Genomic DNA, 25,285 nt, shown 5'->3' with positions numbered 1-25,285 from the left:
ATAAAATCGATTCATGTCAAACTAATCCCAACTAAATAGGGCACTTTAGAATTTTTCTCTGAAATACAGAAGCATTTAAAATTATTTAATTACAGTAGAAAGTATGGCTTTATACTTAACTAACTAAATTAAATAAAATAACTTTATACCATGCTAAAGTTCTCATCAATGGTTTTAGGTTTTATATATATCTATATATAGATAGTCACATCAAAAACATAAAAACATCAATGGTTTTAGGTTTTATATATATCTATATTCTATATATATATATATATATATATATATATATATATATATATATATATATATATATATATATATATATATATATATATATATAAAAAATGAGTGCATATTGATTTATGATTTTTACGAATTCTGGTCTTGTCACAATCAATAGAACACATTTCAGCACACAGGACCAGGCCAGAGCTCCATGCGTTGTGTGTTCCCCGAAGCCTTACCAGCAAAGAGCAAGGTGAAGGTAACAGACAGCTGGTAGACGGCATGGCCCAGAATGTTCTTCATCATGGTTCTGGAGATAAGTGGCTTGTTTCGGCCGTAGGGTTTGCGCAGTAGCAGGGCTTCGGTGGGCGGCTCAGTGGCCAAAGCCAGAGAGGCCAGTGTGTCCATGATCAGATTGACCCAGAGCATCTGCACTGCTTTTAGCGGAGAGTCCTACCACACACACACACACACACACACACACACACACACACACACACACACACACAGGCTCATTAACATTCTGAATTCGACACAACAGAAAGCTGAAAAGGACACAAACCAGAGACGATAAAACAATGCAGCACAGCTTTATTAACAAAATCAGGGTTCTTTTTTTTGGCTTTGGGGGAGTTACATAAGGTTATATATAAAATTCATATTAAAAATAATTTATTCATGGCAATTTTTAAAATATATAGCTCATTTTTTAGTATACTAGTCACTAATTATTATAATTATTATTTATTATTATCATCATCATCATTATTATTAATAATAATAATAATAATAATTATTATTAATAATAATAATAATAATAATAATAATTATAATAATAATAATAATAATAATAATAATAATAATAATAATAATAGTTATTACTGTTATTGTTAGTGTGTAGTAACAAATCAACACAGACACCAAGTGTTCCTTTTTGGAAAGGAATCTGATGAAGCACTTGGCCTTTTCTGCAATCAAGTTTTTAGGTCACTGAGCCATGTTTTCTCTGTAGCATCTAATTAGCTCACAAGGGTCAGTTCGACCCACAACAATGGCTCAAGTGTCATATCCCAAAATCAGAGCGCTGCTCGAGCCAGAAGGTTGAGGTTTCACCTGTGTAATGCAGGCCCCGGTGAAAGCCACGATGACGGCCACTACATTGACCGTGAGCTGAAACTGCAGGAACTTGGAGATGCTGTCGTAGACGTTACGCCCCCACATTACAGCCTTTACAATGCTGGTGAAGTTGTCATCGGTCAGAATGATGTCAGAGGCTTCCTTAGCAACGTCAGTCCCAGCAATACCCTGAGGAGCGCGGAAGCAAAAACAAAACACAGATTCAACAACAGTACCATCAAATGGGTACTGCTGAAAACATGGGATCTCTTAACTGTTTTATATCATAAACATCCGGTGAGCAGCAGCTTTGAGCGAGATGACAGGAAGTCAGTGGTATCTCAAATCAACTTTTTACAACTGGGTTGAGCAGAAAAGCATCTAAAAAAAATTGCAACAAGCAAGCAAACAGAGACAAGAACAAACACCAAAATGAATGTACCGTATAAGAGCTGTAATTTACTCTGTTGTTTGCATTTGTTGGTCAAGCCTAGACATATACTGTACATGTATATTGTTCCCTTTACATAAAATGATATATTTTCTGACTCTATAGGGTTTAATCTGACTGTAAGCATCTTCTAAGGAAGCGACAACATCCTCTACAGGATATACATGTTTCTCCAGGTAAAGATTTATTCTCCCAGCACCTGGGAACCTGCAGGGCTGTTCCTGCATGAGTGCTGCAGATATTGGCTGAAAATGAGAACAAAGCTGCACTGAGCCAGACAGCCACCGGGAGCCACAGAAACCTGGTGCCAAACATAACTCACATCAAATAAACTGCACAAAAACTCCAACGTAGCAACCGCCAACTGCGATAAATTTTTTATAAGTTTATAAAAAATTAGCTATGAGTTCACACAAGAGCAAAGTCGTACCATAGCAAACCCGACGTCAGCCTTCTTGAGAGCAGGTCCATCGTTGGTTCCGTCACCCGTCACAGCCACCACCTGTCTGGTTTCACCTACCGTGCTGTCAATGATGCCTGAAAAACAAGCATTCAGTCATACCTCGGTTAAACGAGTAAAATCGATGTGTTCAATGACCCAAAAAAGCTATCATTAACGGAAGGATGGTATTCCTATGTGGAGGCTGAGCAGACGTGCAGGATAATCACTATCAGATACAAATGTAAGGGTGCTATGGAGCGCTCAGGGCTCTTTCTAAAGGAAGCTTCAGCTCCAGTTTTTGCTAATGAGGTACTTTGAAATTCTGTTTGTGCAGAATTGAATGATGCCATATTTAACACACAGAGCTGCATTACATGAAAGTCAGATCTGGGATCAAAAGACAAAAAACAGTGCAAAACTGGTGTTAAAGATTCAAAGAAAAATATATGCTCATTTGTTTTATGTCAAAATAGCTTTAGAAAATCTTTTTACCTCAAAATATTCTGCAAATTTCTGGATTGCAAATAAAAGTATTTAAGTTTTCATGTGACCCTGACTACCTTTGACCAGAGTGTGCTTGTCTGTTGGAGAAGACCGAGCCAGTACACGCAGTTTGGGCCAGACCTTGTCCAGACGATCTTGCTCCACCTAGAGGCCAGGAAGACCAAAAAAAAAAACAACAAAAAATTCTAAACACAAATAAAAAGAGATTTCACAAGGAAGGAAGGAGAATCTAAGACACTAATCTTGTAAAGTCAAAAAAGTAAACCTGAACAAGTGGGAGAGAAAAAGAACAGTGAAGTTACAGGGAGCTGAGGTCAAGAAGGTGCAGGAGTTTAAGTATTTGGGGTCAACCGTCCAATGCGACATGGAGTGTGGAAAAGAGGTGAAGAGCTGAGTACATGTTGGTTGGAGTGGGTGGAGAAAAGTGTCAGGAGTGTTGTGTTGTGTGACAGAAAAGCGACAGCAAGAATGAAAGGAAAGGTGTACAAGACAGTAGTGAGAGCAGCTCTGTATGGCTTAGAGACTGTAGCAGTGAGAAAAAGACATGAGGCAGAGATGGAGGTAGCAGAGATGAGGATGTTGAGGTTCTCTTTAGGAGTGGACAGGTGAGGAAACAGCTGTTTCGGGGACAAGGTCAGAGTGTAAGTAATGGCTTTGTCTATTCCCTTCCTGGACACTAGGGGGCCATTCTGGCTGGCTTTGTTTGTCTTATACCATGCGCCTTTGTTTTTGTTGTGTTCATGTGTGTTAGCTACACCCTTTCCTTAATCTGTTCCCGCCTCTGCACACCTGTTCCTTGTGTTTCAATAATTGCCTTCCCTGTTTATACCAGTTGTCTTGTGTGTGTTTTTGCCGAGTCCATGACTTTGGTTCCCTTCTCTGTGGTTTGTTGTTTCTGTTTTCACGTGTTTTATGCTCCCAGTTTAATAGTGTTTCGTGTCGTGTCCCCTAATAAACCAGTTTTATGTTATTTCTGCCCTTGGGTCTGACTTTTTATCTCAGACGACATCCTGTTTTCTGACACAGAGAAGCTAGTTTGAGATGGTTTGGACATGTACAGAGGAGGGAGATGGTTATATTGGTAGAATGATGTTGGAGATGGAGCTGCCAGGTAAGAGACCAAGAGGAAGGCCAAAGAGGAGATATATGGATGTGTTAAATGAGGACATGAAGGTAATTGGGGCGAGAGCAGAGGATGCTGAGGATAGAGTTAGGTGGAAACTGATGATTCACTGTGGTGACCCTTAAGGGGAAAAGCCAAAAGTAGAAGAACTGTCCATGAACATACTAATAATGACCATGTATAGATGTGTTTAAATAAATCTATCATGTCTATTTGGATTGGGGAAAAAAATACTGGAAACCTAGAAAACTTGTAAGAGCATCTGAGAAAATCTGAAACACATTATGTATGTGTTGCACTCTGTAGAAATCTGTAAGGCGGATGTCACTGTGTCTCAAATTCTGACAAAAATAACAAAAACATCACTGAATTAATCATTGCAAATGCAAGTATTCGCAACCAATGATAAATCCTTAAATTATTTCTGGTGCCTGCAAATGTCACGGAATTAGTTGAATGGAGTCCAGCTGTGTACAATTTACGAGTCACACAGTGATCTCAGAAAAAATGCACCTTCTCCTGGAAGGACCTTTCCACAAAGCTAAATGTATATCATTATGAAGACCAAGCAGCTCTCAAAACAATTCAGCAGAAATTACTGGAAATATATCAACCAGTGACTGGTTAATACAAATATATCCATGATCACCATTAAAGCCATACATAATGTTACCACCACCACCATGCATCACAGTGCGAATGGCGTTCTGTTATAAACAGTGTTACGTTCACAAAAAGTTCAATTTTGATCTCTATCAGACCAGACTACTTTTGTCCCATATTTTCACCAAGGTCTTTGCTAAACATTTGTTCACCGTTTGTTCCACTTTCTGTACATCTGAACAACCCTAACTGATACTTCTGACCTAAACTCTGAAGTCTTTGTGACGCAGTTTGTTTAGGTTCTTTATACCGATGATATGACCTAATTATACCGACATGCCATGTAGCACTGTTATTGCACACAGGTTGACTCCATTCACAGCATCAGAGGCAGGTTTGGACACTATATTGTCCTTTAAGCCCCTGAGTAATGACATACAACATGGGTTTTATTTCCAGGTTACACCACCACAAAATGTGGTAAAAATGACTTTTTCATAATTTGACTACATCATCCAGTGGTATTATGGACAATTATTAGCCTAACATCTTCTACTGATTTTGGCTTAGTGGTTAGTATTCATTAGGCTTCCTCACCTCTCCTTTGTCGTTGCGGATCTGTTGGTTAAACGTTTTGCCTTCCAAGCACAGAAAGTCTTCTCCGGGCTGCAGGATGCCACATTTGGTAGAAATGGCACGGGCAGTGTTGATATTGTCACCGGTAACCATACGCACTGTAATGCCTGCTTTCTGGCACTTAGCGATGGCCTCTGGAACCTACAGAGGAGGAGAATCACTAATGAAGTAAATTGAGTAAAAAGAAAGATAGCTTAAGTCTGGGATTTTCCTCTAGGTAGAAACTTATACTCCAGGCTGATATAAGGATTGGAACACGGTTATTAAGCTAAGCTATGCAGCAGCAGGGCTCCAGAGATATTATTCTCAGAGCAGTCTCAGATCAGTGCGTTGTCTAGCTCTGGGTGGCATCATGGGTATGGCTGCTGGTCCCTGAATGGTAGGTGGTCAGGGTATTTTAAGTTGCTCTCTGTGTGTCATCGTGCCAGTCAGAGCTGCTCACTCAGCCGTAGGGCTGCCAACACATGGAGAGGCCAAAGGGTGGTCTGTCTACATATGTGTGTGTGTGTGTGTGTGTGTGTCTCTACACATGAGGCGTGGTACTGTCCTATGTAATTATTCGAGCTCAATCTTGTGATGAATCACACCATACCCCTTATTAGAACCAATAAGCTCATTTATTTATAGATGATTAAAAAGCTCACAGTGTGTGCACAATGATGTCAAGCGCAGTCTACTAAACCAATTAATGTCAAAGAAGGTCTTGGATATGCTGAATTAGACCTTGAGCTTAATTGATAAAGTCGTTATGCTGGGCTTGATATTTCTTGGACGTGAACATCCATGGCCAAAGGTGAATTTAGTTTCATTCAATTAAATAAACAAACAAACAAACAAACAAACAAATAAATAAATAAACAAACTAGAGAAATAAAAAGATGATAATAAATAATAAAAAAAGTCATACATTTACACACGATAACTTGAAAGGAGCTGACATGTAAACTGATTAGCATAACCAGCCTGCCAGCTCTAAAATAACTGATTGTCTTTTTCTAATCCTGTAGTCAAAAATTTTAAAAATGAAATGACTAGGCATGCTATTAATTTTTACTTGTGGAGCAGAACTTCGCATGAGTTTTATTGTCTCTTCTATTGTTAAAAGAGCCCTTGTCTTCCTCAGAAGGTGGAGCTAATAAACAGTCTATGAATGGGCTGGCATTCAACAATCATCTGACACTATATTTACATTTATAACATTTAACAGATGATTCACATACATCTTATTTTATACAACTGAGCAGTTGTTGGTTAAGGGCCTTACTCAGGGGCCCAGGAGTATCATCCTGCACATCGGAAGACGCGACCTTCCAAACTGAGCTACTGCTCCTCCCCACTCTAAACTAGTGACGTGTTAGACAGTGACATGCAAATGTGCAGCACAACTAGTCGACACAACCCCTAATCCACACTGTGATCTGTGCCTCTTAGCAATTACACCACTTCTGATGTGTCTACCTAAACCTGCTTCAAGTTAAGTCTGATAATAGCTGGGGTACTAAAAATAGCCTGAATCCATTATAACAGGTCTGGGGTGTAGCCCATCAGTCCACAATTATTCCTCCATTACAAGCTGTTAGCAACTAACAGGTTGAGCTCAGCAGAGCAGTGCTTGCATAATGATGGTAAAAAAGCTGCTTTGAAGAGCAAGCCCAAGTGGGATTCCTCGTTCGAGATGTTGCAGTGAGGATTGTGCAAGCACAGCGAGGTCATATCCTTGGCTAGGGAAACTACAGGAGAGCTAATATCCATATGTAGGTGTCTTGGCACATCAGTAAAATTCTCACCTCTGGACGGACAGGGTCTTCGATGCCCACCACGCAGATGCAGGTGAGGTCTGAAAGAATATCGGCCTCATTGTCCCAGTTCGGCTCCTCACCCTTGAATTCCCTTGTAGCTACGCAGATGGTCCTTAAGCCTTCACAAGCCATGGGCTCGATCACTTTCTGCACCATCTCATCCCGGTCCTTGGACTTGAAGACCCGAGACTGACCTGCAGCGTCCAAGATGTAGGAACACCTGGCACAAACCCCAATAAAAACTGTTTAATATTACTGTGCATTAAGTGCTCATAATAAATAGTGGTTGCTATCCAGTACTATAGTTAGATATTATCATATAAGGTGAAGAGGACAGAGGATCAATAAATCAATAGCGCCTGGGTCCATTAGAAGTGGAGACCGCTCCATAGCCTGACGTTCCACACAAACAGAATAGGGAGAATCTAGACAGAAAAAGACCTGGAAGAAGATGAGAAAAGAAATGTGTGTACTTGCGGAGGATGATCTCGGAGGCGCCTTTGCTGTACATGCGGAATCCTGAGCCGTCTGCGTTTTTCAGCACAGTGCTCATGCTCTTGCGTGATGAATTGAAGGTGTAGACCTTGTAGAGCTTCTCCTCGGGAATCTCATCACGGATGGGTTGGTAATCTTGCTTCAGCTCCAGAACCAATCCCAAGAGGGCACATTCAGTCTTATTACCCACATGCCTTGGTAGACCACCTTCATGCTCTGGTGGCTGCAAGAATAAATAAATAAATAAATAAACAAACAAACAGATAAAGTTAAAGGGTGAAGATTTAATAAAGATACAGTTCTAAGTACAACTGAAGTTCCAATAACATAGTCAAAAGCACAAATGTGTTTATACAAGGTGTCGGACCGATCGTAAGGTTGTGAGTTCAAATCCCACATAAAAATATTTCAACTTTTGTTCCGACCGACATGAAATTTGCTTGTAAGAAGTCTTCTCTGCTAATTCATACAGGTTTAGTGCCATATTTCAACCCTTGTATAAATAAGATCAATACTCAGGATCAGTGCTGATACAGGCAAAGGTTCAGGATTGGAAAAAGGATGTTATCCAAATGTTTTCTCCAAACAACACTGAAAGTCTGTTCACTATGTTGCAGGTAACTGCAACTAATTACACTGACCACACACAAAGTCGAAAGAAAGTGAATACCTATATACGGTTTGAGCAAGTCACAGCTGGGACAAAAGGACACAGGAGTCAATTAATTACACAGAGTGCATAAAAGTAGAGGCAAAAAAAAAGTTGGCTTGGACTGAAATCATGCACTCAAGTGTCTTCCCTCAGGCTACAGCTCTCATTAAGACATTAAAAGTGGACATATTGCCAAAAACACTTCACAATCTGACCCTCTTCAAGGTTAAACTACATAAACTACACGCTACATTTTTTACAGTTTTCTAGCCAAAGAAGGACAGCATGTTTATAAAGACTTTCACTGACAACAGTACGTTCTGTACCAGTTAGATTTATAATTGCATTATTTCATGAGCCGGACCTCAATTATCTACAGAAAGAAAAGAAGAGCAAACCGATTAAAACAAACAGACGAGCAAATATTTAATAATAGATCCTGAGCAATATATTCCAAGCTACTAAACAATGACTAAATAAGCAAAATAAGCAAATACGGAGTGAGTAAGTCATGGCTGCATTCACTGCCTCACTCTTAACTCAGTGTGCACAAAGAGTGTTTATCAAGAACGATTTTCACCCACGGGTGCCTTATTATCCTCATCAGAAACACTGCCATGACTAATTATTTAACCAGCCATTAATGCTGCTAGTGTCCTATGGTGAGATTCCTTTAATATTTAAGAGGACACACAATTTTATAGTCAGACACACACACATTATATATATATATATATATATATATATATATATATAGATATATTATATATAGATATATATATATATAGATATAGAAAGAGAGAGAGAGAGAGAGAGAGAGAGAGAGAGAGAGAGAGAGAGAGAGAGAGAGAGAGAGAGAGATGCCATTCAAATAACAGGTTAATATGGGTGTCGTTGGACGAATACTGGTTTCTATAGAAACAACTCATGCAGCACAGAGACTTCACTAGCAGTTGCTTGACAATAATCTAAGGCTTATAAGAAATGGAATAGTCGTTAGAATGATTAAGAATAGTGCTAGTAAAAAAGTTTTCATTTGGTGAAGTTTCCCAAAGGAGATTTTTATTTTATTTTAATATTTCTACCAGAATCTGTGCTTTGTAAGAATCTGGTTGCTTTCCAACATGCCAAGCTGCGAACAATTATCTTCAGGCAGGCAGCTGATGTTCATAGCCACAAAAATGTACGTGATGGCAGGAACTAACATGTTTCATGGACATTCCAGAGCACTGAATGTAACTTTACTAGCTAGTCGCTTTATCAGGGACAACCGTACACCTGCTCATGCAAACAGAATGGTGGAGAGAGAGAGAAAAAAAAAAAAAGAACGGATTGAGCGGTTCAAGCTGACAGGGAAAATAATGTGTCTCAAATAAGTACTACATCTATGTAAAGCAGAAAAGTCCTATAAAAGATGACATAAAAAAAAGTTGTGGAATAAAGAAAAAGAGGTACATAGTGTTGCAGCTAACCATCATTGATTTGGTAATAGCTTCCTTACCTATAAAGCCACATCCCTGTGATGTTTTATCCCTTACAGACTAAGCCACTAGTTTTGGCAATTAGGTCCTTTAAATTCGTTTACAAACAACTGCTAGGAAAACGTTGCTCCAACTGACTGAGACAGTATCAAGTCATCTACTGCGGTGTAAATAATTGAACAAATACATGCTTTAATTCCTTATAAATGTCTTTCTCACCAGGATCTTGGTGGTGTAGGCCGAATTGATGGAGATGCTGTTAATCAACAGCTCCAGAGTCTCAGAGTTGATGGCCTCAGGTTCTGGAACCTTCTTGTAGTGTGTGTCACCTATGTAGGCCTGCACCACGGTCATGCGGTTCATGGTGAGTGTGCCGGTCTTGTCAGAACAGATGGCTGTGGCATTGCCCATGGTCTCGCAGGCATCCAGGTGCCTCACCAGGTTGTTGTCTTTCATCATTTTCTGTTGAAATAAAGAACAGAGCGTGACCCACTTTAAGCAGAGCGATGGCCCTAGGCAGCAGGTTCAATTCCAGGGTACTCGTGGGCCAATGAGTTAGTTGAGAAGAATACTTCATATGGTTAAGATCTCTGTCTTTAATGTAGCAATAGCAATGCCTTCAGTCATGCTGCTCTAAAATGTAGTACATTAAAAAGAAATACTACATACCAATTAACTTCAAACACGCTACATAACATGTAATAAGGATTTTAAACAGTATTTAACTTGCACGGAAACGTGTGGCGTATTCGGTCGTTCAAGCTGCAGAAGAGATTTTTCACGAACATACACTAGGAATATGTAGTTACTGTCTGCTATAGTAACAAGGAAGGCCTTTTGTAAGGTAAATAACTAAATAGAGCTAGTAACTGTAACAACCGAATTAAGGTAGTAACTTGGGTAGTATCTGTAGTGCAGTGGCCGGGGGATGGCGGGAGCTGAGTAAAGCTGAAAGTAGTTATGATAGCAAAAATATATGAGTTATACACGCTTGTTTACACCACTCACTTGCTCACTCATTTTCTACCACTTATCCGAACTACCTCGGGTCACGGGGAGCCTGTGCCTATCTCAGGCGTCATCGGGCATCAAGGCAGGATACACCCTGAACAGAGTGCCATCCCATCGCAGGGCACACACACACACTCTCATTCACTCATGCAATCACACACTACGGACAATTTTTCCAGAGATGCCAATCAACCTACCATGCATGTCTTTGGACCGGGGAGGAAACCGGAGTACCCGGAGGAAACCCCCGAGGCACGGGGAGAACATGCAAACTCCACACACACACAAGATAGCATTATGGTACTTTAAAGACAAATGGAAAGTTACACGATACTGTTCAGGATGTAGGAAATGGCTGAGAGTCAGGCATTAAGCCAAATGGGAGCCATTTATCAGATTTAGTCATACTAATTTAGTCATAAACGTCGCTTGCAGAAACATTAATTCAAGGTTGTATCCATGGATGTCCAAAATGTGTTCAAATATTAAATCAAATTCAATATTCAAATGTAATTTTTATATGAGACTGTGGTGGACCGATGTGCTTCAAATCACATAACTGGTGAGTTACAGTAATTAACACTCTGTGCTAACCTGCTGCAATGGCTGTGCTGTATTACTGGAAGATTAGCACACTCCATGCTAAGGAGGCACTCTTTCACTGTTTGTCATCTTTATCTCTGTCTCTCTCAGCTCCAACCAATGGGAAGACCCCCCCAAAAAATATAAATAAATAAATAGATTTCATGCAATTTAAACTTTAAACCAGTGGCCCAGTGGTGTGAACACTCTATTAGGCTGTAAGTGTAATGTGAGAGCCAAAGAAATCTGCTGACATAAAAATTTCCATAATTTATAATGGTGGAAGAATTCTGGAAAAAAAAAAACTGAAATAACATCAACACGTCACATTCGTTTGGCTCACCTTGACGGAGTAGGCGAGTGAAATGGTGACAGCGAGCGGAAGCCCTTCAGGAACTGCGACCACCAGCACCGTAACGCCAATGATGAAGAACTTGACAAAGTACTGAATGTAGATGGGTGTGCATTCGGCCTTCCACTCCTTCCCCTGCACCCCGAATGTATCGATCACAAAGTACAAGATGAGAATGATGACGGTCACGGCAGACATGATGAGACCTGCAGAGAAGGAAAAGCAGTTAACGGACAGTACAGCGCTAGAGGAATGGAACGTGCCGGACGCCGTGTTCACTTGCATGACTTTTTCTCAGCCTGAAAATATTAACAGCTGAATCTGATTTTATTAAGGCGTGCTGTAGAAATGGAGGATTATATTGTGCATGGCTGAAAGGCATGGGTCTGTTTTTACGCTCGTCGACACTGTTTTTTTACACAGTAAGTTAAATAAATGCACTGAACCACGAGAGAGCATGACAAATGAACTCATTTGCTGCAATTGTGTATTTATGATAATGCAAACAAGCAGCTGGTTCATGTATAACCTCACAGGAACTAATTAATATAAATGTTCGGTGTAGTACAAAATAACAGGAGAGCTTTCATTTTGGCCAACTCTTGTCACGCTGGGAAGCGATTATTATGTTAAATGTAATTCTACTCGTCCGCTCCTTTCAACACTGTTAATTTACCTCAGCAAAAAATACAGCAGGAACATGTCGGAATAATATAATTGTATTAGACTGATTACAAAATCGGTTTGGTTTAGATTCCCTGACCTGCTTTTCCGATCTGCACAGCCAGCCTGGTCAGCTTTCCCTGGAGTACGGACTTCTCCTTCTTGTTGACGTTGACCTTCTTCACCTCTTTCTCCTCTTTCTCCTCGCATTCAACTCCCTCCTCACTCTTCAGGGGCTGGATCTCCAGAGCGATGCCATCTTGGGTTTTAGCTGGAGGAGAAAGAAATGGGAATGAAGGAAGCATGCAAAAAGAAAAATAAATAAATAAATAAAAAAACAACAACAACAACAACAAAAAAAAAAAAAGACAATAAAAGAGAAGGGATGGAGGGCAGAGGGGAAACATTAGGCAGTTCAGTGATGACTAGCAGTAAAAGAGAGCCAGAAATTACTTGTGGATATTAATGGAATGACTCAGTGCTTGCTTAGAACAAGCTATTAACAGCTCAGTTACAAGTTATTAAAGCAAGTTTCTTCTGAACATGAACGGAATATTAATAATATAAGTCAGAAATTCAATTCAAAGCACAATACTAAACATTCCTATTAATCCTGCTTTGTATTTAAAACACTACAGATCAGTGTTATGGCCTGGGAGGCTTTGTAGACCAAACATGGCACTATATTTATACTGAATAAACAGACATAATATTTAGGCTTCAAAGTTATCTGAATGATATCTTTCGTAAAGGCCAGCATCGTTTTACATTTCAGTCTGCTCAGGAGATGGTGAGTTTAGCATCTTATCTATTTTACCATGGAATGACTTTCCACAATTCATCCACTCTACTCTTACACTATTGGGTGACTCAGTGCTGCCTCGTTTAACCTAACCCAATTACTCATTTTCGAGACTGAGATTGGGGACCAGGCACTGAACAAAAGATAGATATGATCAGGGTAAAACCCCTTTCACAAGAACACTTATCGCTGTATCTTGAAGTTCGACTGTCATAATTCAATTATTCCTCAGACAGACCTATTGCGTTACTGGACGTCTGACTAAAATAGACGCATAATGGGATTTAAGATCCAATTCAGGCTTTTTGCTATGGTCAAACATTGATCCCGCCCCCCAATTTCCTGCCTGTCTCTACCGTCAAGGCTGCTGGATAACCCAGGGCCCCCGTACAGCAGTGTAAATCTATCCTGCAGCGTCATTTCCAATACTGAAATGGTATGAATGAGTCCCCAAGTAAAACAAGGCACTTAAAAGGAGTACAAGGCACCCTGAAAGCAAAGACTGACGGACTGACAGCACGCATGACAAGGAGAGACGAGGACGAGTGTGTTACAGACTTCGACAAAATCCAGACTCGATAAATAAATAAAAATGAAAAATTAATCAGGAAAAAAAAAAAAACACAACCAGATATACAGTAAGCACAAAACAATGATCAAGAGGAAGAAAAAGCAGAAAATTTGGAGATTTTATTTTTGATTCAATTTGTTTTTAATTAAAACTGATGCAGAGAGAGAGAGAGAGAGAGGGAGAGAGAGGGAGAGAACGATAGAGCGAGAGAGAGAGCGCGAGAGAGAGAGAGCGCGAGAGAGAGAGAGAGCGAGAGAAAGTGAGAGAGAGAGAGAGAGCGAGAGAGAGAGAGAGTATATTCACACAGTGAATGTGGGATACGGTGTACGAGACAGCATGGGTTCCTGAGCACACCCTAGAAGAAGGCAACAGTGAGACACACACACAAAATAAGTAAGTAAATAAATAAATAAATAAATAAAAAATGGGGGAAAAGATAAAATAAACAAACGACTTACAGCCTACCAATTTGGCAAAGGGTGCAACTCCCACATGGCCGACCCCAGAGCTCTGATTCAGGATATACAATGAACGCAGGTGTAACAAGGACTTCAATGACAAACTAATAACTTCAACTTGTCTGACTCTTTGCTGTGTGGCTTATAAGAGTGATTCTGTCTAAAGCAGATGCTCTGTTCACAATTGCAGACAGGAAGTGGGCGGAGCCTGTGCAGGGAGGATAAACCCTTTAACACTTGAGCTTTAATGCATGCTTCTCACACCTCAGCTAAGAGCAGCCTTGTACACACATCACACGCCTGCTGTACTCCTTTGGTTGATGCTGTATTTTCATTATTCCTGTAAAGAGCTAGTGGGTGCTTGCCATGCTGACATCAGCGTCCTCTGTGTTTGTAAACTCTAAACCATAAGAGATACAAAGATTCACTGCTCCTCAAAATAAGCAGCGTGGATGTTTTGGGGCCTTCGGTGGAAAAGGTTTACTTTGAATAATATGTTGATAGTAAAATATCTGTAATGCACCTTGGGATTCTGAGGCTAGTGTGTCGGTTAACGTGTCGGATACGGCTCTGCTGCTGCACGTGAGAGTTGCACTCTTTTACAGGTAAAGCGAGGTGGGAAGAAGCTCCCATAGGTTCAGCAGGAAGAGAGTCAAAGCAACAGCGTGAGAGAAAGAAAAAAGAAAGGGGGAGTTGGGGAAAGAGAGCGAGAGAGAGAAAGAGAGAGAAAGAGAAAGCTAGAGTGAGGTGAGTGAGTGAGTGAGATTAACACGAGACTCCAAGACTTGTCGCTGAATGGGAGGGAAAGGGGGAAAGGAGGGGAAGGGTGGGGAAGGAGGGGAAGGGGGGCTGGGGGTTACCTTTGTTGCGATTTTCAGGGGCTCCTTGTTTTTTACCTGTTCAGAACGAGAGAGAGAGGGCGGAGGACTGATATATAACATGGATTAAAGTAAATGAACCAGACACAAATCAAAAAGAAAACAAGGATTCAAAAACAGGATCGAAATAAATTAATACAACTTCACACGTGTGAGCGCGGGCTAAAATGTGTCATCTCAAGAAACAACAGTCAACGCTTTTCATTTTTATTCTGTCATAGGCATGTTGCATTAGTATTACCAAGCCGTTTTTAGAACGTATAAAAGTGTGCCTCTGTTCTTTGTCTGGAGTAGGTTCAGCTGATGTGTTGCTCTAGATACATCCGCTAATAATCAGGCCTTTACTTTTAGGAGCAATTGTATAATTGATCAAATATGTCTGAAGTATAATGTGTTAAAAGTGAGCAATATATCTTTTGGGGTTTTGTTGCTACAATGCAGTTTGGCTCAAGAAATCAAGATGTACCTGAAGAGCTGGTTTTCAAATGATTTAATAGATTTCTAGGTGCCAAAAATGCTAACAATAAACACCAAACAGTCAGAGAGAGGAGAAAAAATTGAATTTTAACACAAAACCCTAGCATGTGTCAGTGAACAAGAAAAAAAAAACCACCAAGGAATTTGTGAATGTTAAGGAATTTTACCTGGATAAAGTCAGCAAAAACCAAAAGTGTAAATGTTTATTTTTCTTGTCCTGGGTCTCTTCATTTTAAGTGATTTTTTATTTTTGTTTGGTCTGAAATGCTATTAAACTAAAAAAGCTGAAATGTGTAGTGTTCAGGTGTCGTCCATGTCAGCAAAGAAAGCGCTTACAGCTAATCCTCACATGTTGGCACCTCTGTGTACGTCTCAACATGTTTCTGATTTGATACTAAGCTGAAGTTAAATTGGCTTTACAAAAATAAATAAATAAATAAATCATGACATGGAATTGAATGTTGGAAAAATGCTTAATTTTACACTGGATTTCTGTTCAAAGTAAGACAACGTAGAGCAAAAAAAAAAAAAAATCACCAAAAAATCAGATCCAGAGGGCATGTAGTAAATCCAGCAGCTGGTTGAGTTCGTGTGTTTGGACAGTGTGTGTACTGTAGGCACTGTAGGTGTAGCAGAGCAAATTCTGTTAAATGGACAACTGACTGCAGTTCTGCTCCTGCTCATTCATTTCAATTGACAAGTGTGTTCTATTCAGGCCTTATTAAACGGTACATTTTGGAACAACTGGCTTCCCGAGCACTTTGCCTTAGAAATGACACGTTCGGCCCAGCAAAGATGAGTTATGTAAATCTGACCAAGAAAACCGGTTAAGTTAAATAAAAAAAAAAAATACACAAAAAAGGAGCAACAAAGAAAACCAAATAATAAACCAAACCAAAAAAAAAAAAACAAGATAAGGGATTAGTTTAATGTGAATTAAACCAAAATGGGGAAGTTACTGATCTCCTTTGACACATTCTTCATCTTGATCTTGTTTTCAAGCATCTCTTGTGATGCTTGATCCTAGTAGTTAGGTTAGTATAATGAGTTCTCGGATGGGCAAAAAGTAAACTGAATGATATATCACTAAAATGCCTCTTACCTCTGAAAGGGTTAGATGAGAAGACTATTGCCCATGGGTATTTGAAGGGAAAGTCGGGGTGATTTTGGCTGGGTTTACGGAAAAAAAGTTGATGAACTACATGTCGACTTACCTTTCTTGACCTTTTTCTCCTCCTCCTCACCGCCGGCTCCAAGCAGAGTGAAAATGATTCCGGTCTGGGAGTTCAGGCCGATGGCAGTAACCAACATCCTCCCAGATCCCTCCATCACATGAGTTCCTGAAGAAGGTCAAGATTAAGTGTAGTCAATTCTTTGCTTAGAAGGTCTATCCTGATATTAGTAGACTATGTGAAGATCTGAAGAAACTATGATAAACACAAAAAACAAGTATTTACAGTAGGTTTCAGGGTTAAAAACTAGCTACAATCTCTGCCCGTGTATCTATCGTGATGTGTTGCTTTAGATACAGTATTTTCCAATAGCAGACCCTGAGATGAAACTATGAGAGGAAGAAACTATGAGATAAACCAGACTCAAGATAATTCATCTTCTACTGGGTAACACTGGATAGTTGATTAGGAATGATTACAGTACGAGTGTATGAGTATATTGAATTAGTTTCATTAGTTCAAATGATATTAGTTTAATAAGTCTAAAATGCTGAAGTATGCCTGTGGAAATGTACACAGCAATAGAATGTGAGTCATAAGTGCAGAAGATAAATTAGGTATATCTGAATGACCAGCACGTAATGCATCATGAATCAGAATCAGCGATGGATAAAGTAGTAAATGACTATGTTAAACCTTTGGATTGTGCATATATTTACTGTTACACCTCTGTTTTTTTTAGTCAACATGTTTTTTACTTGACCTTTAAATAAAGAACCTTCAATATCCAAAGCAAGGTTCTGTTGCTAGACACCCATTATTCTCACTTATATGCAACATTCTGGAAGATCTGTAGTATTTCAGTAGCGCAGCTACGTAAAATGGAAGGCTTGGTTGAAAAAAATGAAAGTTTATATAAACAGTGATTTCTTAAAACTCATAATACAGAAATACAGATGTTATAAGGTACAAGTCTGCTGCAGTACTGACAGCACACTGACTACGAGTGTCCTTGTAAACATTTAACTATAACTACTTTATCCCGGTCATTATAAGGGTACTTTGATGAATTTTTTTTTTATTTTGGGAAACAGAATTAACAGAGCTCATCTGAAAATAATGCATGCAATTAAAATTAAAAACTGTGGGAACTGATGGGATTATTCAAAGTGGAAATGGATGTGAGTGATATTGATAGCATCGGACAAAACATAACCACTATGCAGGTAAAACCAGCTCAAGTGGCCAATATATCATCCGAAAAGTTACGAAATAATTCGCTAGAGGACATTATAAATGCAAGTCCTAAATGTGTTTCATTAAAATGCAGATTAGCGACATGCTTGGTTAACCTGGACCATTCATTGTTCTTACGTCTTTTATCTCATTAAATGCCCTCTTTATGATTTGTAGTCATTTCCATGGATTCATGATTAATTCATTAGAGATCGAAGACTGTTTCATTAAGACTGTTTCATCAAGACTGGCCCATTAATGAACCATACTTCATTTTTACCAATAATATAAAAATATATAATTAAGGATTTTCCACAATTCACTTAGTTTAGTTTTTGCAATACTGTAGTGTTAGATGCTGTTCAAATAATGCTACAGAGACTGTGGTGTTTAAAGCAGATACTGTGAAATACCAGAAATAAAGATTAAAAAGTACTAAATTATCATCAGGTACTCACCAGACAATAGCATTGGGTCTTTCTCAAGGGACTTCTTTACTTGATCCGACTCTCCGGTCAGGGAGCTCTCGTCGATCTTCAGGTCGTTGCCTTGGATCAGAATCCCATCAGCGGGAAGGAGGTCACCTGAAGACACAGCGAATAATGAGCCTTGTGTTGTCTTTACCATTGAGCAATCAATGCTCCTCTGACCCACGTAACACCTTAATGTCAAAAGTATCAAATATAGTGTTTTATATATATATATATATATATATATATATATATATATATATATATATATATATATATATATATATATATACACACACACACACACACACACACACACACATACACACAGAAAGACATTGATAATCCATAACTTTAAAACCACTGAAAGGTGACGAATAATATTGAGTCCTTGTACATAGCAATAGTATTCCCTGGTAGCCTCTTTCAGCAGGATAATGTGCACTGCAACACCGCAAAAACTGTGCAATAATGATTTGAGGAACATAAAGAGTTAAAGGTGTTTAGTTGGCCTTCAAATTCCCAAGAGATCAATCTGATCAAGCATCTGTGGGATGTGCTGAACAAACATGTTTGATCCATGGAGACCCCATCTTGTAACTTACAGGACTTAAAGGATCTGCTGTTAACATCATGGTGCCAGATACCACAAGCACACCTTCAGAAGTATTGTGGAGTCCATGACTTGACTGATTAAAAGCTGTTCTGGTAGCACAAGAGGGATCTACACAATATTATGCTGGTGGTTTTAATAATATGGCTGATCAGTGTACATCCGTTTTTTTCCCCCCATGTCCTTAATAGAGAAACATATAAAGAGATACAGGAAACACAAGCCATAAAGAGAAAGAACGAGAAAAGTAAGTGAGTCTATCAAGAGGATATTAGATCGACAGAGATGCAGTGAGTGCGAGGCTGCTTGCTTTTGGCCACCATGGAGACGCCGCTCTCCTGTGGATCTCTTGTGACTCACTTATGCCTGCTAGCATGAGTCATAACCACGCTAGGGCTGAAACAAGATCCTTGGACCTCCAAGCATATATAATTTGCTACTATTGCTGCTATGGAGCCTAAAGCTTGTTTCTAACATATAAAGAAACTCAAATAATGAAGATGGGATGCATACGAGTTGGAACGAAGTGTGCTTTAGAAATGTCATGCAGATCCACAGGGAATGCTACTTCCTGACACCAACAGAGTGGCTGTTATACAACTAATTACAGAGCAGAGGCAGCTCAAGGACCAGGAGGTTGTGAGTTCAAGGCCACAGGACTAGCCCTGTCTGGCTTGGAACGTAATTCTTCCTCAATTATAAATTGCTTGGGATGAAGACATCTGCCAAACATGATAGTACACCTGAAGATATGATTAAAATTAGGAATGAAGCACACTGCACACTTCACCCCAGCCACCTGTCTCCTCTAGTGATACAGCATGTACTCACTGCTATCTTATATTTAAGCAATGCACAATGTCCTCCCACTGTACCTCATAGAGCTTCAGCTTATCTACACAGTTGGCTCACACACACAGCCTCCCTCCACTACACTATCACTTCTTTTCCTCCCATCTTTCTTTCTTTCTTTAACTTTCCATTATGAAGTGACCTTCACTAGGATGTAATAAGTTGAAGTACATTTCCTAAAGATTTCTGAGTGTTTGGTCAGACACGGTCTATGCAATTTTTATTTGATACGGTTGAGGCTTTCTTTATAAGACATTTATTTAAGACAATTTCAGTACTATGTGACAGTCAGTATGTTAAAGGTAACAGGAGAGTATTCAAGAGGACTTTTAGGAGCTCTTTCTGGTTTCTTTGAAATTGAAGTGTGTGTGTGTGTGTGTGTGTGTGTGTGTGTGTGAGATTAAATAAAAGTCTTATTATCTGTAATACTTTGATATGTAGGCAAAATAGAGACGAGTGAGAGAATAAAACAAAATTTATACCAAATGCTAACAGGATCTAGCTTGCTAAATCATTACAAAAAAAATCACTTTATTAAAAAATGCAAATGTCAAATGATTGTGGCAGACGAGGAATAAAACATTTCATGGTGTGCTGTTACTGGAATTAATGAACCACAGGCTGGTAAACAGCAAGTCTCTGCTTTGCGTCAAACCGCATCACATCACCTCATCCTTGATAATTTCCCCAGAACCGCATGAGCCCTTAGCTTTTATTGCAGTTTGACAACTTGTCCTACCGTATTTGATCTGCGCGATATCTCCCACAACGATCTCAGCCACTGGGATCTGGATAACTTGACCCTTGCGAATGACGGTGAACTTCTGCTCCTGTTCGATGCGACTCTGCAGCCCACGGAACTGCTTCTCTTTGCTCCAGTCATTGAATGCAGTCACCAGCACCACGATGATCACCGAAAACAGGATAGCAGCGCCCTCGATCCAACCCGCTTGTGCTTCACCTTCATCCTCCACACCACCAGCAGCCTGGCCACAAGCTGGAAGGAAAGAAAAAGAACAAAAGACACCACACTACAATGAGGACAGACTGTCATGGGTACATTGTATTAAATCCTTATTATTACTTATCAACAAAACAGTACAGAGAGGCCAAGCTACAACCCCTAACCATAGTATGTACTGAATGAAATGGCTAATAACACCTAATTAACTAGTAAAGACTAAAATGAGCTATATGTGGGCAAAAAGAAATCGTTCAAAAGATCTTTAACATTAAGATCTATACACACACACACACATATATACATATACACATACACACACACACACAGTATATTACACACACACAAAATTCTCATGTTTTGACTTTAAAAACACACAGCAGTAACATCATGCATATTCTCTGAATATAAAAAACCCTCACTGACCACATGAATTATTTACCATTCTGGATTAAACACTGCTAACCTAATTTTCTCGACATCATTTTTAAGGTCACGCTTGCATGGTGAGCCATATGGGGAAACTCTTGCAGTGGATACATCAAGCCTTTACTATAAGTCAATAAGAGAGGCCTAAAATATCCAACGTGTTGAGAAAATCTGATTGCAGTACAGCTATGATAGAGCTTTGTGATGATAAGCACCCTGAGCAATTTGCAGTTAAATAAATAAATAAATATTTTAATTAAAAAAAAACAAAAAAAAAAAACACGCATGCACGCACACAATGTTTTTTTTTTTTATTTTTTGTTTTTTTTAACAGCCAGCAAATTTCTCTAGAAAATAAAGAATCGATTAAGAGAAATAGAATACGATTTCGCATTTTTATTTTTGCAGCTCTTAAATCTTGACTGTACAAATATTAAAGATATGAGTTACTCTGGTTTACGAGTTGCATCAATTGTGTCTGGCATTTTTATTTCACATAATGTTTCTACTGTGTCAAAAATGGCATTTCACCGTACTGATAAAGACTGTTTAAAATTTTGAATACTGAAGTCTCATAAAAATGCAGGAAAAATGACTGAATTTATCCTCTCTAAGAACACTGAATACTTGGAACCTGCTGTATTCCTCTGCTACTCGTCACCCTTGCTATGATGATGCTAATTCCTGGAAATTTGCAATGCTTGCCATCAATTTCATAACACTAGTCAACTTCCCCACATTGAACTGTTTTGTACACACTTATTAACTGCCTTAGAAACTTGTCCCAGCTTTATAGTTAATATTTCAGTAACACTACAGTTGTTAGCATAACTCAGAACTAGCATATCTGAATGACTAGCATCTTTTCAGCTCGGTCATTTCTGCTTTCCACAGCAACTATTTTTTAACAAATGTTTCGAGTAGAAAAGTACAAAATATAAACAGCACCTGCTAGGGGCAAGTCCCCCCTCAAAAAAAAAAAAAAAAAAAAAAAAAAAAGGAAGAAAAAACGTTTTCAGTTTGTCATCCAAATCAAGGGTTTATTTCCACCTCACACCAAGGGTTCTAAGAACATCTTCCAGATCCAACACACTGAAAATGAATAACTAACTAACTAACTAACTAACTAACTAAATAATTGGCTGGTTCCCAGCAGTAGGAATGGGCATGAAAATGTTTTAAGGCATTGTTCAAATAATATTCAAATATTTGCACTGCCACATGCACACCTGGGTAATGACACGTGTGCATGTACCCATGAAGCATTAAGGTGTGTTACAGTGCAGCACTGTGAAAGTTCAATGTACACAAAATCTACCTGCTGCCTACCTTTCAATTCTCAACGATTGATGAAGCACTGCTGAAAGAGGCATGGCAAGAAGCCTCTCAGTGTTTACAGCACCGAATCCTGTACACTTTTATTATGAGCACCGGCCCAGGATACACCCCAGGGATGTGTTGGGCCGGGTTTATTCTTGCTCTTATAAACTCAAATGCAAAAGATGGCTGCTATGAGTATGCTGCATTCATTTAAAGCGTTAATTCTGTGATGAGTGTACATGCTGCAGTACCACATGAAATACTGGGGGCAGTATAGTACAACTAGATTAGTAAATCATTTTGAATGTCAATTGTTCTCACATTTGTATGTTGTCAGATACTGATGACAACAATCACAATGCCAGAAAGCAAGATTACGTTAGTCCTATGGTACACGAGGTACGCAGGAGAGTATGATACTGCATCCATACTTTCCACCTCCGTCTCTAGCAATGTGTCAAGTTAAAGAAGGAAGAGGAAAAAAAAAAAAAAATGCTGTAGCACAGAGACAGCTAGCCATGATGTGGTGATGAGGGTGGTCCTATGACAAGTTTTCAACAGAACTCTTTCAAACTTGATGAAAGTTGTGCTGCATACTATACTCTATATATATATATATATATATATATATATATATATATATATATATATATATATATATATATATATATATATATGCATATATGCAGCACAACTTTCATCAAGTTTGAAAGAGTATATATATATATATATTTTTTTTTTTAATATTTATAAATAGAGATTCATACCTAACTTGTAGGGGTTGGACTGTTGAGTGGTGACACTGATTTCTTTTCACTTATGAGTCTCTCTTTGGTAAGGCTGTTTGATTCATCTATAACTAATGTTTATAGAAATTAGTTATATTAGTATTTATTTAATGTTTTTGTCAGGCCCTTCTTCACACCAGTTTGTGTTCAAACTTAGTTTTGGAAACTTACTGGCACTTAAATTCCTGTCAGATTTCTTTTAAAGGCTTGGATTGGATTCTGCCTCTCTTATCTCTTCGGATAAAAGCTTCCCGAATCAATAAACACACATCCAATTGTCTAACTTTGTAATTATCCTTAAGCTGCAATACAATGCAAATGTTGAGAAGTCTGAAATGCTGCTGTCTCTCTCACCATCACTGTCATCTCCCTGTGGGTGGTAGAAGGACAGGCCCAAAGAAATTATGGCAGCTATCTCCAAGATGATTAGCGTGACATCCTGCAATGCCTCCCACACCAGCTGCAAGAAGGTCTTGGGCTTTTTAGGAGGGATGAAGTTCCTCCCGAAGGCCGTGTGGCGCTTTTCCAAGTCCGCCGGGTTTCCAGACAGCCCTGGGGATCAACAACAAATGGAACGCTGTGAATGCTTTGTGCAAAACAATGTTAATTATAAACCAACGGCATAATAGCTTTGAATAAAATTGGCCCATAGAGATGAACAACTATCATTTTCCATTAACACAGCACTATGAAACAGCATAATATTTCTTGGGAATTTTTTTCCTAGTCTTTATGCATGATACCCAACCTTTTTTATTTATTTATTTTTTTTTTGAAAGATTATCTATAAGCATGCGTATAAACTCTTAATATTTCAGTATTAATTATATGTGCATTGTTACCTGTAGAAATGTCAGTAACATGTCAATAATCCTTTACATTTCCCATTGTATTCACTAACTGGTGCCTATTTCAATGACACCCATCCAGCGGATGAACTCTTGTTAACTCTGTAAACCAATTTGCATGGATGGAAAGCAGTCAGAGTTTCCTTAAAGGAGAAGCTGTACTTGGTCAACAGCCTAGCCCTTGTTGGGCAAAGAACACTCAGGCGTCAATTTGCACAATACCGAGAGTTTAAAAATGGCGACGCCCATTGGAGTTTCCGTTTACGTCTATGTTAGCGCAAGTGAACATAAAGCATTAAACGGCAAGGAAGGTTGCAGGTTAAGCCCCACTTAAACACACCCTGATCCACAGAGACAGCCTGACTGGGTGGATCGTGCTCTGGAACTACAGCTGGAGTTCATTTTGTTTTGCGTTCGGACGCTCTTTCTAGTGATAAAGTGGAACAATACGACTGTGTATAGCAGGAAAAAAATCACAGTATCAATCATGTATTATATATGTATTTCCTTTTCTCTCTCTTATGTTTCCATACTTCTGTAAAGTTGCTTTGAGACAATGGGAAATTGTTAATAGCACTATACAAATAAACTGAATTGAATTGAATTGAAGGAACGCTCCAGTCATGCTCATTGAGGTTGCCAACTACATGTTGTCTTTGAGGACAACCTCCACCTCATCAATACACAATTGTTGAACTGTATCCAGGACATTATTCATAATAACACTCTCCGGTGTTAATAGCAGTTTATAATTGCTCCCACCAGTGTCACCCAAATGAGGATAAGGTTCAATTTTGAGTCTGGTTCCTCTCAAGGGAGTTGTTCCTCACCATAGTCTCCTCAGTCAACTCATGCTTGCTCAACTGTACTATATTTCTAATGTTCTATAAAGCTGCTTTGAGACAAAATCCATTGTTAAAAGCGCTATGTATATAAAATCTAATTGATCTGAAAAGGCTACATCCAAATTTCTACAGAGGTGAAATTTATATTTAGGGCATTTGGAAGACGCGCTTATGCACAGCAACTTACATTTTTATCGCAGTTTTCACAACTGAGCAATTGAGGGTTAAGAGCCTTACTCAGTACATTTGCTTAGTACACCTGTACGTTTACTTAGTCTAATCACGTGACGGGTAAAGAGCTTCAGTTAACATTCACATCGTTATGAATCATTGCATGCTTGTTGGTGGCAGATATGCTAGGTGGGGTATTTTAGAAACTGCTGATCTCCTGAGATCATCTCTCTCGCTCTCTCACACACACATAGAC

General features: G+C 39.0%; 1 protein-coding gene across 1 annotated transcript in view; it reads right to left on the bottom strand.

Moving 5' to 3' along the window:
• The window catches only part of atp2b4 (ATPase plasma membrane Ca2+ transporting 4), a 92,045-nt gene that overhangs the window by 16,561 nt on the left and 50,199 nt on the right, over positions 1 to 25,285 (bottom strand). The window contains 15 exon segments of the mRNA XM_060858491.1: positions 468 to 681; positions 1,342 to 1,533; positions 2,226 to 2,332; positions 2,798 to 2,885; positions 5,065 to 5,244; positions 6,891 to 7,122; positions 7,376 to 7,620; positions 9,750 to 9,992; positions 11,467 to 11,681; positions 12,239 to 12,409; positions 14,830 to 14,865; positions 16,539 to 16,664; positions 18,191 to 18,316; positions 20,407 to 20,664; positions 23,520 to 23,717. Of these exon segments, the coding sequence (XP_060714474.1) occupies positions 468 to 681; positions 1,342 to 1,533; positions 2,226 to 2,332; positions 2,798 to 2,885; positions 5,065 to 5,244; positions 6,891 to 7,122; positions 7,376 to 7,620; positions 9,750 to 9,992; positions 11,467 to 11,681; positions 12,239 to 12,409; positions 14,830 to 14,865; positions 16,539 to 16,664; positions 18,191 to 18,316; positions 20,407 to 20,664; positions 23,520 to 23,717 (2,631 nt within the window).

Source organism: Tachysurus vachellii, chromosome 22 (assembly GCF_030014155.1).
Source record: "Tachysurus vachellii isolate PV-2020 chromosome 22, HZAU_Pvac_v1, whole genome shotgun sequence".
Taxonomy (NCBI): Eukaryota; Metazoa; Chordata; class Actinopteri; order Siluriformes; family Bagridae; genus Tachysurus; species Tachysurus vachellii.
This window is presented reverse-complemented; position numbering and strand designations above follow the sequence as displayed.